Source organism: Nannobrachium achirus, assembly GCF_963921795.1.
Source record: "Nannobrachium achirus genome assembly, chromosome: 21".
Taxonomy (NCBI): domain Eukaryota; kingdom Metazoa; phylum Chordata; class Actinopteri; order Myctophiformes; family Myctophidae; genus Nannobrachium; species Nannobrachium achirus.
Window position 1 is genome coordinate 58,277,730 of NC_137828.1, and position 14,974 is coordinate 58,292,703.

Sequence of the window (14,974 nt, forward strand, 5' to 3'; positions counted from 1 at the left end):
CTGTTTCGGAAAACCGTGCATCGAACGCGCGTGCCGAATCTGAAGTCGGTGGGACGAACGGTTCTCGAGATACGCGGATCACATACACACGCAGACACGCACGCAAAGACTTCTCGCATTTATTGTAAGATATGGCCACATTTTCGCTACATTTTGTCCAACTTAAACAACCAACCAGGTCTGTGCATTATTTTGGTCAAAATTAATCCCATGCCAAACTTAGTTTTTAAGGGAGGGTAATATTCTTTTTTTTTTAAAAGCTTGTCTTTATTATAGATGTTTGGATCTCTGACTGCTGTGACTGGATTACTGCTTTTAGTTTAATCTGGTAGAAAACGGAATCTATAACAAGGTTTTCAGCAAATCAAAGATATCCATATACACTATCGTTATTGAATACACATACAGTAGGAATTCAATATTGAATTTTCTCTTTCTTGGTGGCACCACGACCCATGATAGATTCCTTTGTGTTTCTCTCAGGTTTCAAAATGATTATGTAACACTTTGGTCCAAACAGCACCACCAGAAGGCCAAAACTAGATGCTAAAATAGCAAACACCTCCACTACATCCGCATATTTGCCCGGAGAGCTGACATATGCTGGGATGAAGGCGATCCACACGGCACAGAAGATCAACATGCTGAAAGTGATCAACTTGGCTTCGTTGAAGTTGTCTGGAAGATTCCTTGCCATGAATGCTAGGATGAAACTAAGGAGAGCCAGTAAACCAATATAACCCAGCAACACTGCAAAACCAACAGTTGATCCCACATCACACTCATAGACTATCTTATCACTGTGGTATTGAGTGTTTTTATGAGGAGTTGGTGAGGCAGACACAAGCCAGACTAGGCAGATTACAGCCTGCACAGAAGTAAGAACCAGAACTGTTCCTCTCTGCTGTGAAGCACCAAACCACTTCATAATGTCTGCTCCTCCAGGCTTGGAGGTCTTGAACACGGCCAACACCACCATAGTCTTTACCAGGATGCAGGAGACACACAGGACAAAACTGATTCCAAACACTGCATGTCTCAGCTGGCAGGTCCACATTCTGGGACGACCAATGAACAGAAGAGAACACAAGAAACACAGTTTGAGCGACAGCAAGAGTTGGAAGCTGAGTTCAGAGTTGTTGGCGCGCACCATGGGTGAGTCTCGATGGTAGATGAAGACCCCCAGGACAGTGGCACAGCTAATTGTGCCCAGCAATGAGATGGTTGTCAAGGAGATGCCCAGGGGCTCATGGTAGGAGAGGAACTCCGTGGTCTTAGGGACACAGTGGTCACGTTGGGGACTGGACCAGAAGTCCTCTGGACAACTGGTGCACTCTGTAGAGTCTAACGAAGATTAAAGGGTCAGAGAAGTAAAGTATCATCCTATAGATAACCTACAATGCTATACATCCTACTATCCTATTATAATGGTACTATATCCTACTGTCCTACCATCATATCCTAATTGTTGTTGCTACCGAAGGTCGCATTATACCCTGAAAAACCTCGTAGCTTGTCTGTCTGTCTGTCTGACTGTCTGTCTGGCTGTACAGGAAGTGATGTCACGTGATGTCAGTGAGTCACAGTGATGTGGATCAGAATGACTCATATATGGGCATAAAAAGGATGTCACGTGACATCACTTCCTGTACTGACAGTCAGATAAGCTACGAGATTTCTCAGGGTATAAAAGTTCATATATGGTCATTTCCAGAAAAAGAAAAAAACCTTTTATACATTTCTGATGTCATGAATCCCAGACCGAAAATTAGAATGTTAGGGTAACCTCTTATGCCCATATATGGAGATCCACAGGTATCAAACCAAGGCCCTAATGCCTCATTCACACTACAGATATATAGTTGAACGTTTTGCTTGGTAATTCAATGTAATCTCAATGGAAACCAGCTTTAAAGATACAGGAGACGCTCAGAACAAAGCTTTGAAAGCTTTAAAGCTGGTTTCCATTGAGATTACATTGAATTACCAAGCAAAACGTTCAACTATATATCTGTAGTGTGAATGAGGCATAACTCACCAAGGCCCTGCTTGGCATTACTAATTAACGTACGTTTTTTATGCCCATCTCCATGTATGGTCATAACATATATTGTATGTATATGGATACATATTATTATTAATAAAGGATAAAATAAAATAAAACGTTGATATATGGTTATTCCCAGAAAAAGAAAAACTTTTATGCCCATACATGGAGATTTCTGATGTCGTTTCACATTATTCAGTCTGAACTTGCTCTGATCTAAGGCAATTTCAAGGATGGGCGTTGCCAAAGTGGCAGCCTTCTGCGATTGGTTCGTAGTGTTGTTATGTGTGGCTGGCTAGTGGCTAGCCTGTTGCTTGCTAGTGCTACTTGCTAACCAAAGAAACAGGCAGAATAGGAGCACCACGAACTAGTAATCAAACACAACATAACATGCCTGCTACTGGTGTTTCATAGCGAGATCGATACGATCGCATTTTACCGCATTTTACCGCGAAAAAACCCCCACCCACGCTGATCACAAGACGCTGATTCACGACGCTGATTCGCCGTACGGATTTTTGAACGAGGAGGAAGGCGTCTTCATTGAGAGACCCCTGAATCGCCAAAACAAAAATTTTAAGGGGTGTGGCTAGCGATTCAGGGTCTGGAACTAGGCTACCCCCTTATGCCCATATATGGAGATCCACAGGCATCAAACCAAGGCCCTAACTCACCAAGGCCCTGCTTGCCATTACTTACGTACGTTTTATGCCCAAATATGGAGATTCCTATATTGTCAATATTAAGGACATTATTAAGGATATTATGTTATCAATATTAAGGACATATAATGGGAATGCCCATATTTGGTAAAGTCCATATATGGGCATGTTTTGACATAACATAACTATCATGAAGGGGTCTCCATATATGAGTAACTGGTCCCATATACATCACTGGCCAGATGTCACCCTGAGGTCGCAAGTCACCCAGAGGTGTCTTACTAGTATAGCCTAAATATATAGTCCTTTCTTCCATTCTGTCTGTCTGTCTGTCTGTCTGTCTGTCTTTAATGTCTTACACACCGGCTATGGATGGATCTGTAGTAGAGTTCTCAAATTCTGCCCGAACCCGACCATACCCGAACCCGACTGACATTTAGGGTAGGGTAGGGCCTAAAAGGTAAGCTAATTAGTCGGGCCGGGTAGAGCCTCGAGCTCAATGAAAAAATAAAATATTTGTTTTTATTATTTTATTACTATTACTATATGATAGACCAGACCATACCCGACCCTACGTTTTCGGGCCGGGTAGGGCCTAAAATGTATGCTAACTAGTAGGGCCGGGTAGGGCCTCGGGTCTGCCAAGGTAGGGCCCAGTTAGGGCTGGGCCTTAATTTTCAGGCCCTTTGAGAACTCTAATCTGTAGTGGTAGTTACAGTTCCAACTTGTCTCTAGTCTGCTCCTAGTTTGGGTGTGAGTCCTGGATAGTAGTGTATTGATTGATTGTTTGATTGAATACTTTATTAGTCAGAAATGTAAACAGCACGTGGTACAAAGTATGAAATTAAACCTACCAGTCTCATTGCTGATCTCTCCCTCAGAACAAGCAATGCAGTCAAAGCAACAAACAGGTTCCCCCTTCCTTCTGGCCACACGGGTTCCAGGGGAACAACTCTCACTGCACACTGACCGAGGAGGCTACAGAGGATCAGCAATGATCAATTTCAGTCTAAAGTCAATGTCATTCACATCATGAGCTCAACATGTGTTATTTTTCAAAGCTTAAATGACCTTTGTGGATTCAAAGTTCCAGATGATTCTGTCTTCATCGAGGATGAGTTCTTCACCTGTGGAGGCTGACTCCTTGACCACACCTACATTCTGAACCTTTACACTGCCACCAGGGAGCCACGCCCAGTTCATGACATCATAGATTGGTAAAACGTCACCATTCTCATCAAAGGATACATCATCGCCAAATGATGTGGTGAAGTTCATCTTTTCCAGGTAATATACAAGCTTGAAATAGCAATGAACAAAATTATCAAGAGACTTAAAGGTAGGCTAAGTGATTTTCTTTGGTTAAAATAAGTGATAAATAGCTCTGTATTCTGATATCACTCATTTTTGGTTTTGGTAGTTTGTCCAGCTCATTATTAAACAGAAAATGCATATTCAGGTCACGATACCAATTATCCAATCAGGCAAGAGAACTCACACAGGATACAGGATAAACAAGTGAAATTGGAAGTGATTGGATATTGGATAATATTTGTAATCCACCTGGAAATGCATAGTCTGTTTATTAAAGAACTGGAGAGATGGGAAGACCCACGAAAAACAGACAGAAATGTATTTCTGTGTCCCTATACCTCATCATAATAAATAACTACTTTTCTTGCACCAATGTTATACATTTTCTAAATTTGAATATATAACAAACAAACAACAACAACAACAGCAACAACAAAAACAGTAGCAGGTCAACTGGGAACTAACATTACACCTGCCATGGTTGTATTGTTTGCAAACTGGCACAGCTGAAAGGCCCTCTTCCTGGCACACACTGCAACATGTCATGGAGGGCATGGGCCAGAGCATACACAGCCTTGTACACTGTGTACTCAATCCTGAGATTGGACACATCCAGCAGTATGGTGTCTGCTGTTCCCAGGTCCTCTTGTCCAGTACACACCCTTCCACCAGCATCCACCCACTGTGACGGAAGGGGTGCAAATTTACACTGAAATGTGTGCTCCCAAAACAGCCTCACCTGGAGAAACACAATGAAGACTCAATGGAGCTATAGTCAACTTTTTCTTGAAAAACGGATGCTAAAATAAAAATAATGTTTCAAAAATATTTTATAAAAAAATAAGCTTCATATGTGTTTCAATTAAAAAATGACCACAGAAAGCGTAAAATAATGATAAAATAATCATTTTGGCCATTGTCGGGTCGACACTTTGTTTACATCCTAGTCTAACACTATCAAAGAATAGACTAGAATGTAAACAAAGTGTCGGTCTGACAATGGCCAAAATGATTATTTTATCATTATTTTACGCTTTTTGTGGTCATTTTTGAATAGAAACACATAATATGAAGCTTATTTTTTTATAAAATATTTTCGAGACATTATCTTTATTTTAGCATCCATTTTTCAAGAAGTTGACTTTAGCTCCTTTAACCATTAATAAAATACTGTGTGAATTAATTTAACCCATTAAAACCAGGGAAACATCTGTATTATTTAATTTAAAAATAATATTTAATGTTCGCGTTGGCTATTCAATAGCAGATATACAAGCTCATGGCTGCCAGCTTGTACATCTGCTATTTAACTACTGATTTAGAGGGCATTTGTAGAAGGTCTTAATGGGTTCAAACAGGTATAATGTTTTAATTGCAACTTAAATACTAAACAAAAGACTCACTATGTTATTTTCATGTCTGTTGTCAGGATCACTGTCAGGGTGTATTTTTAACAAGAAGTCCTTGAGACCTGGTATGTCTCCACGAGGGATTGTAATACCCAGGGTGCCTCTCAGGTAGGGCATGAATTCAGGCGTCTGGAGCCGAGTGTTTGCCGCCCAGGCCTCATTGGCTATCCATTGCAGACCCGACACATTCTGCTTCACCACCTGTTGTTTTGAACAAAATAATGTTTGTACATGTTCAGTCTAAAGAAGTGGTTCCCCATATGTGGGTGAGACTGTTGGGTCATGACGTGGGCCCCAAAACAAATGCCACAGCACTAAGATCTTATTGATAACTAGAAATACTGTTCCTACGAAACAATGTGGCCTCGAATGGAACACCATGTATGGGTCCACACCTCTGCCTTTGTACTGTCGGCCAGTTTGAGGATAATAACCTTACTATATAAAGATTTGGGAGAACAAACTAAAGTAACGTGTTGTTGTTATTTATTTATTAGGTCGCACTTGTTGGTGATGATGTCACCTAGAACGCTGCTCCTCTTCATTGGCCACTATTGATACTAAGTGTGGTTGCCCAACAGGGTAACACATTATAGTCCTGGGGAAACTTTATCTATTACTAAGGTAATAGCTTTTCCTAGAAACTTTATTGATTACTAGGGTAACTTTTCCGCTGCCATTGGAAATGGCAGGGATAGGGAATCAATAGGGAATCAATTGGTCGAGCTTCACATGACAGTTAGCTTACGGTAGAATATAGTCAGCAACCATCAGCAACCACACTCGCAATTTCCAATTTCTTTCTAGTTTATTTCTTCAATAAATAAGAATAAACTTGACCTATAAAGATTTGGTATAACATACTGGTCTCGCCTTTCAGCGAGCCCACAATGAAAATGTGATAAAAAAAAGTTACACAGCATTTTTTTCGACAAATGGGATTGATTAAATGATCAGTAAAATAAACACCTCCTCTATGAGTTTAGTCATATGGCCACTGTGAACAAATCCAATGACCACAGTAGCTCTGGATGTCTTCATCACAGTGGCAATCTTATGAAGTTTAGCTGATTCATAGTCCATTGGCACGACCTCCATGTACGCCAGACAACTCAACCCAGACCGATCCAGCTCAGATTGGAAGGATCTGGCAGCGCTATGTCCATAGGCGTCGTCACTAATCACCAATCCAACCCAGGTCCACCCAAACCTCCTTATAATCTGGAGCATAGCTCGCACCTGAATGGAAGGACATGTTCTTATCAGTGGTTCTCAAACCGTTTAGGCCGCGACCCCCCAAAATAATATATATATATATATATATATATATATATATATATATACGGTATATATATATATATATATATATATATATATATATATATATATATATTTCTTTTTTTAAGAATATGTTTATTCAATTTTGTAAACATACATTATATAAACAAACAAACATAACATACGAGAAAGTATACACAACAAACATAACATACAAGAAAGAAAATAATCATATTTGAACCGGGGACCCTCCAAATAATCATATTTAAACTGGGAACCCTCCACCCTCACAAGTATTTGGAACGTAGGAATCGAGAAGTTGATTTTGTTTGACTCTGTTCCACAGATGAATATTGTGAAAATAGTAGATTTACAAGGCCCACAATGCGAGGCATTGTGAGCTTGTAGATCGGCTATTTTCTTCTTATCATTTGACAAGTTGGCCGCATGCAGTTTTTGACCAGTTTTTAGTTTGTTGATTACTTTTCATGCAGTAATGGTCTTTTTTTCTTCTTTTTTAGGTCTTTAAAATATCTTGAAAGTCCTTAAATCGTCATCTGGGGACCCCCCCAAAAAATCATGTTGAGACCCCCCTGGGGATCCCGACTCACAGGTTGAGAAACACTGGGCTAGATTAGATAATTCACAAACATGTGGTAAATGAGTGAATTTCCTACAAAGATTTCACAAGGGAAAATCTAAAATCATTCTCTTTTGACACGGTCAATATTAAGACCTTCAGCCCCAGCAGTAACACACACAAGCGAATGAGAGGCATTATTAATAATATTTGCAATATTGATTGCACTCACTAGAAAGAGGTATTTGTTAAGTGTGTGAAACCTGAACTACTTGATACCAGCACGTGTATTATCTGTAGCAGTTCACCTGGAAGGCATCACTTGGGATCGTTCTAAAGAAAGAGGGGAACTTGTTCCGGTCACTCAGACAGGAGCAGGTGGCACCATAACTGACCTACAAAAGATACAAAACATCTGTAATATAATCCTTTAATGAACAGAAGAATATAACAATAAATCCTATGGTATAATCCCCCTCCACTCTCTCTCCCAAAATCATTTGAATGGACTAACTAAACCAGTGTGATGTAGGCAGCAGAAAGCCAACACATTTCAAGCTCTAAACTTCAAATGACATAATATAGTCATAATAAACGTGATCAACCAGAATCGGAATTTGTGGATTACAGAGAAATTTGAATTACAGCAGTAAATTCAAATTATAAAATAAAATAAAAATAAGCATTATATAATATTGGTAATGGTAAAACGGGGCGTGATGAACTTACCATGGGCACTCTGAACAAACCTAGTACACTAGAGATGGCAATACAGTTTGTTGAGTAAGCATCACCCACAATTCCCAGGACTGGAGGAGATCCAACACAGCTCTCATCCAACTGAAACCGTTCCTCTCTCCCACTGATTAATGACAGCGCTGCACGGAATGCAACTCCCATCACACTACAGGCATCATAGATACTATATCCCAGAGTCACGTTGGGTAGTAGGCTGGGGTTTGTGTTGATCTCACTAACTGCAAAAGCCATGGTTTGGCCCAGTCTGAACCAGCGACTGGAAAAGCTACACACACAATTCAACTGTAACCTTGCATACGGTATGTAGAAATATAAAACATAGTGTCTACATCAGGGGTAGGCAACCTTATAGGCACGGGTGCCAACATTGGCACAGGGGAGGGTGATCACTGGCACACTGGCAGAAGTGTGAGAGAGAGGATTTTTATTTTAAAATAAAATATTGTTTTTTAAACATGGTCAATTAAATAAAGTCACCTAATTTGCAGCAATTTACATTCCTGCACATAATTCTACGTTCATTAAAATTCTGAACTTTGATATGGGGAGGGAATCGGGGAGATAGTTGGACTTTAATTGCCGAGTCTAATGATCATTATAAAAATGTCCTAACAATCAAAATATGTCTGAATTTTTGATGGGGTGTCATTAAAATGTATGTAATGACATGGCACACTCACTATCTAGAAAAAAAAATGGCACTTCATTTAAAAAAGGTTGCTGACCCCTGGTTTACATACTACAGTATCTTATCAAAACTGTTCCCGGTTCTCTTGCTTCTATTGCGATACTTACCCAGTGCAAAAGGGAGCCCGTGGCTTTGATATGAAAGACAGCTTAGGGTAGACGGGGAAGTTGTTGAAATAAAACATGCCACCGAGAACCAAGTCCCCAGCCTTGTACAATCTGTTGAAATCAAACTGTGCCTGTAACTCACAAGAAGCGTTGGGAGAGAAAGACAGAGGAGAGAATGAAGTGAACAATATCAAATACAAGTACAAGTATGAAAGCAGGTGTGTGTCTAGAGAAGCCCTCATGACTATTCTCCTCTGTCTAACACCCCTATACCTTTCTAAATACATTGTCGAGTTGCTACATTTTATACACAGTGCTGTGTGCCATCCCCTGTGCAACCTTATGTCATTACGTACCCTGTGCAACCTTATGTCATTACGTAATCTTTCAGACCACCCATCAGTGCTGTGCCATGATCCCTCTGTGTGTGTGTGTGTGTGTGTGTGTGTGTGTGTGTGTGTGTGTGTGTGTGTGTGTGCGTGTGCGTGTGCGTGTGCGTGTGTTTGTGTGTGTGTGTGTGTGTGTGTAGTTGCTTCTGTTTGGAAAGGTACAATACGACCAACGTCTTTTTGTTTTTAATATACTGTAAATCTAATCTGCTAGTTTTCTGTGCAGACTTGCCTTGTGACACGTTCCTCGTATCATAACTTTTTGAAGCGGTGAAAGCCGCTTCCAAGGAGTGGCTTTGTGTGTCCCGTGCATTCAGTATTGAGGATTGGTCAAGCTTCACATGACAATTTGGCCCTCCAGATAAAATCATTCATTCATTCAGAATTCAGAACTAAAGCACATAGAAAGTATAGATCAGAACACAGAATGTATAGATCTAGAAGACAGATTTCATAGCTCTAGAACACATACAATAAAAATTCACAGCTTCACTTCGAACCGAGGTTTGATTTTTTTATTAGTTTGTTTGCCTATAGGGCACGCTTAATGACATTAACTCATAAATAGCACCGCTCACTTCACACTAGGTGTTATTTCTCTACTACATATACTATATAGCATCTTTTATAGATATAATATCTATGACATACACTATAGACTTGTTTGACAATCAATTATTACTATTTACACTTTTTTATATGTTGGATTCATGTTATAATGTGAATTGTCATACATTTGACCACATGCTCAATACATAGTAAACCTGACATTTGGCTCCTCTGCACTTGGTCTGCTCCATAACGTCCCACAGCACGAGGCAATGTGAGCTTGTAGATCTGATATTTTCAGCTAAGGCTCCCCCCAGAACAGGGATGCTAGGGTTCAAGTGGTTAATGCAACTCTGGCCCACTGTTGAAGACGCATGCCTTCAACTTTTTCACGCCGTGAACCTTCCAACATAATCATATTTGAACTGGGGACCCACACCCTGATAAGCACTTGGAACTGAAGTTGAGGCATCCAATTTTGCTTGACTCAGTTTCACAGATAAATATTGCAAAAATAACCAATCTACAAGCGGTGCGAGGTGTTGTGGATTGGCTATTTTCAAACAAAATGTATATTATTTGACAATTTGGCCAAAGTTTGACAAGTTTTTACAGTATAGTTTATTAATTACCTTTGATGCATAATGGTCTTTTTCTTTTCTGTTCTTTTTTGTAGGCAGGCCTATTAAAAAGGTCTTAAAAGTCCTTAAATTGTCACCTCACTGTCATCATCGTAGGACCCCCAAAAATCATCTGGGGATCCACAGGTTGATAATCACTGCCCAAGAGTAACAGGTTGTTTGTGGGCTCCAGCACCTGTTAAATTACCAGTGAGTCTCTAAACACCTCAACTAGGGAATGATGCAATCTCTCAGCTCTCATTGCTAAAACTGGGTGGAAACAATTAGAGTTCAAAAATAAATAAATCTGCATTGCAGAACCAATGAAACGGTTTTAGGGCGGTCCTTCATAATAGGGCGGTGATGATTGGTTTCTAAAACAGTGGGCGTAGTTTTGTGTTCTCACTGGTGATCTTGCTCCTACCTTGCGTTCAGAAGTGTCCAGACGTATAGGTGGATATCTCTGATCGTCTGGCAACACCAGACTATACCCATGGGGTATAGTCACACAAACATGAGCTGGGCAAGCAAAGGCAGGGGAGAGTTTCCCGGTGATGACATCGCTGGCCCAGGGGTGAGGAAATAGTGGCTCAACAGGTGCACTGTTGGAAAATAATTACTTTTCTGGTCCAGTGAGACAATTGAGTCTGACCTCTTCAAAACATGCCAACATTAATTAATTAACACAAGGACACAGGGGTGCTATATTTACAACTTCTGTAGCTAGGTCTATTGTACAATACCAACACCCTGTCTGAACAACAGTACATCAAAATGGTTATTTACACAAAATACCCAAAATGCAGATATACAGTATACTACTACTACACATACAAATGTATAATAATAATGACCAGAGGGTTTCAGATGTGGATACTAGTCATAATGACTTTTCATAAGAACAATATTTTATGTGTGATGCACCAAACACAAACCTCACTTACATGGAAAGGGTTAGGGTTAGGGTTAGGGTAAAGGAAATGGAGGAAATAAATGTGTCTTTGACATATCTATACACTGTAATTTATGTAATCTCTGTGTGTCTGTCTTTCACAAAAACATTTATCTTGGGCATAAAGCAGACAGTGTCCGACTGTTCAGTCCCAAACTTTCTGTGTGTGACTCATATGACCCTGCTGTGTGCATAAGCAAATGGCAATTTGGAAGGACCAACAGTTTCAGAGAACTGAAAAATCACACATATCTGGTGGCCTGCAGGCCTGAGAAAGAGGAAGAAAGTCTCTGTTTGTTCCAAGGAAAGCATGAAATGCCTAACCCAAACCATCGGCTTCACAGATTGGCGGAGTGTCACGTCGCATTGGTGTCCCTAAGTCAAAGCAAGACTCTGATTGGCTAACCCAGCCTGTTGACTCAACTGATTGGCCGAGAGGTGAAGAGGGGAGTGCAGGCATTGTGGATGGATGGAGGCAGGTGTCAGGAGTTATCTGTGACAGAAGGTTACCAGCAAGAGAGAGGGAAGATGCAACATGGTAGTGAAATCAGCCATACTGTACGGCTTGGATGCGGTGGCGCTGATGAAAGGTCAGGAGGTGGGTCTAGAGGTTTGTGTGTGTGTGTGTGTGTGTGTGTGTGTGTGTGTGTGTGTGTGTGTGTATAGCTTTGTATGGCAAAATATGACATGACGGTAAAAATCACACCCAGTGTGAGGTGAGCGGTGCCCCATCCGGCTTTGTCAAGCGTCTTTGTGAACACAATTGGTTCGTGTTCGGGGATATTTGTCACTGCACGTAATTCCACGGGCACCTATCAGCAGGGAGTGTTGGGCCTAAAAAGTGATGCCCGCCTGTGAAGTGGTGCAGATAATGCAACAATGACAATTAAGTAAACAAGTAAATAGTCCTAACAGCACAAAGCAAACAATCCGATTGTTGGCATTGGCTATGCGCAAATTGAGTGGTCATCGTTTCTCAAACTCTCTACTGTACCTACAGTCCCAATAAAAAAAAAGCGCCGGCCCTAAGATTTCACTTAAATATGTTTCATGACAATTTTGTCATAACAGAATACTCCCTCAATCAATGCATCTTGAACACATTTTGTTGGCCTATTACTCAAACATGGCAAGGACCCTTGGCTATATATTAGTCTTTTAGACCACAATTAAGAGATTATTACAAGTTACTTACAAATAGATTCAGATTTTGCCTGAATTAATTGCCTGAATTGAAAGTGCCTTTCGGTCAACTTCAACCAATCTGGTCTCTGACTCTGACCTCTGGCACCAAAACAATGCATTTTCGCCCACTGAACTGGATATTATATCACTGAATAGTTTCTCTTTGTTGGAACAGTGTCTGTACAAATCTAAAAAATCATAGCTGTTGTATGATGCTATGAATTTATTCAGATACCCTCAGAGTCTCCCGAGAGGGGGGGAGTATGTGAGACTCAACAATACAAACATAACGGTAACAGCCCTTAACTAATCACAGCTAACGAGATAGCTCACCTAAACAACATCAGCTGGGGAGAAATTGGAAGTAAAGTGTCACTGCGAGAACATCTGCAGGAACACAAAAGGTAAAAATACATCAAGCCAGGACCAAGTGTGGAGAAGAGGGGTCACAGGTGCAGCGCACAACTTGGTTGGTGAGTTGGTGAGACGAAGGAGAACTCCAGGTAGGAATAACCCCACAGTACTGGAGAACTCTACGCACCTGTGTCACCTCAAGACCTCAGGAGGGACCCACCCAATACCTCCCCAGAGAAGCCTCTTGTTGGGAAAAAACAAATAGAGCAGGAGAGGGGAGTTTAGCCTTGGTCAGGAGGAGGAGATGGGCAGTGATTTGGCCACCACTGCCGACCCGGCCATCAGGAGGGTGTTGTGGTTTGCGGGTCGAAGACATCAAATTTTCCTGGCCAAGGCTACATTCACCAAACGTGAATGGAGGAGAAGCATCGTTAGATGTAATTATAATCAATGAATGAATGAATGAATGAATGAGCAGATGTATTTTAAACTGTGGCCATAACCTTTCAGTATGTCCAGTTTTGATGTCAATATGTCCCAATATTGTGCATTTAAATATTGTTTTCCTCGTACTAGTCCACTTTCTCGTACCCCAATTTCAGAAACACTTCCCTAGGCCAATGGTTCTCAACCTTTTCAGGCCAATAATCATATTTGAACTGGGGACCCCCCAAAATAATCATATTTGAACTGGGAACCCACCAGAGTAATCATAATTTGAACTGGAGACACCCCCCACCCTTTAAAGTACTTGCAATTGTAGGAGTTGAGGCATTTAGTTTGACTCCACATATACTTGTGAAAATTGACGATCTACAAGCTCACAACCCCCCTGGGGGTCCCGGTCCACAGGCTGAGAGCCACTGCCTTTGGCTACAGTTACTAGTGATCATCAACAGATCAGTTCAAACTCAAACCCAAAGACACATTTGGATGTAATGGGGTCCCAGAGATATTTAGTTGTCATCATTTCAAATGGGGGGCTGTGATCTAATGCATATGAAACAGGGTGTCCTTGAAATGAAACACTTTGTGAAACACTGACCTAAGGCAGTGGCTCAGGGCTAAAGTGGCTGGTAGAGCAGCGGGATGGGAACTGCAAGGTTCCCAGTTCGATCCCAGGCTCCCCTAGAGTTATAGTTGAAGTGTCCTTGAGCAAGACACTGAACCCTTAATTGCTCCCGAGCCTTGCATGGTTTCCTCCGCCATCGGTGTATCAATGTGTGTGAATGGGTGAATGTAATGCACAATCTATGTGAAGCACATAGACTTTTTGCTGTCACACAGTTTGTTACTTTGCGCGATTAAAACAAATAATTGCAATGTTCATTAACTGAATTATGGGTTCATGGCATGTTGATGTTGATGAATTTGAACTTGAAAGGCAACACTATATGCACTGCTGTCATACTCTGATCCACCTGAAGAGGGCAGTAAAGAACAGGAATTTGCCAGTGAATGGAGCACTTTGTTCACACACGCACGCACACACACACACGCACGCCGACCGCGCACGCACGCGCGCGCGCGCGCGCACACACACACACACACACACACACACACACACACACACACACACACACACACACACAGTTTTACTGGTGCTCACAAGAGAAATTATTTTATAATAAGGGTAATAATAATAATAAATACGTACATAAATAAATGATTTGGGGAATTTAGGCTTATTTAGGAAAATATTCAGGTTGTGGTTTAGGATTAGACATTTACGGAACTCGCCTGATTTATTCTGCCACTGGTGTCATGCAACAAAAGTAGCTGATCACAATGTGTCTCAGCACTATGTTGTGAGCTTGTAGATCAGCTATTTTTGGAGGGTGACAAATGATGAAAATGTGATGTCCTCACAAGTATATAGTCACTGTGTGTGTGTGTGTGTGTGTGTGTGTGTGTGTGTGTGTGTGTGTGTGTGTGTGTGTGTGTGTGTGTGTGTGTGTGTGTGTGTGTGTGTGTTACCGTTACCATGTTACATTTGATAGCCAGACAGGACAGAAATAGACCCCACTATCAGAGCCAATAAACCACACACACACACACACACACACACACACACACACACA

At 41.1% G+C, this 14,974-nt stretch overlaps 1 protein-coding gene across 1 annotated transcript; it reads right to left on the minus strand.

Moving 5' to 3' along the window:
* Positions 1-415: 415 nt before the first annotated feature.
* LOC308306806 (extracellular calcium-sensing receptor-like) lies at positions 416-8,921 on the minus strand (the record flags this gene model as incomplete). The annotated part of the gene is made up of 9 exons (XM_080751848.1): positions 416-1,344; positions 3,564-3,687; positions 3,781-4,008; positions 4,496-4,762; positions 5,427-5,633; positions 6,402-6,671; positions 7,599-7,685; positions 8,020-8,305; positions 8,845-8,921. 9 exons carry the CDS (start codon positions 8,919-8,921, stop codon positions 416-418), a joined length of 2,475 nt encoding a protein of 824 aa, XP_080607974.1.
* Between the last annotated feature and the right edge of the window lie 6,053 nt (positions 8,922-14,974).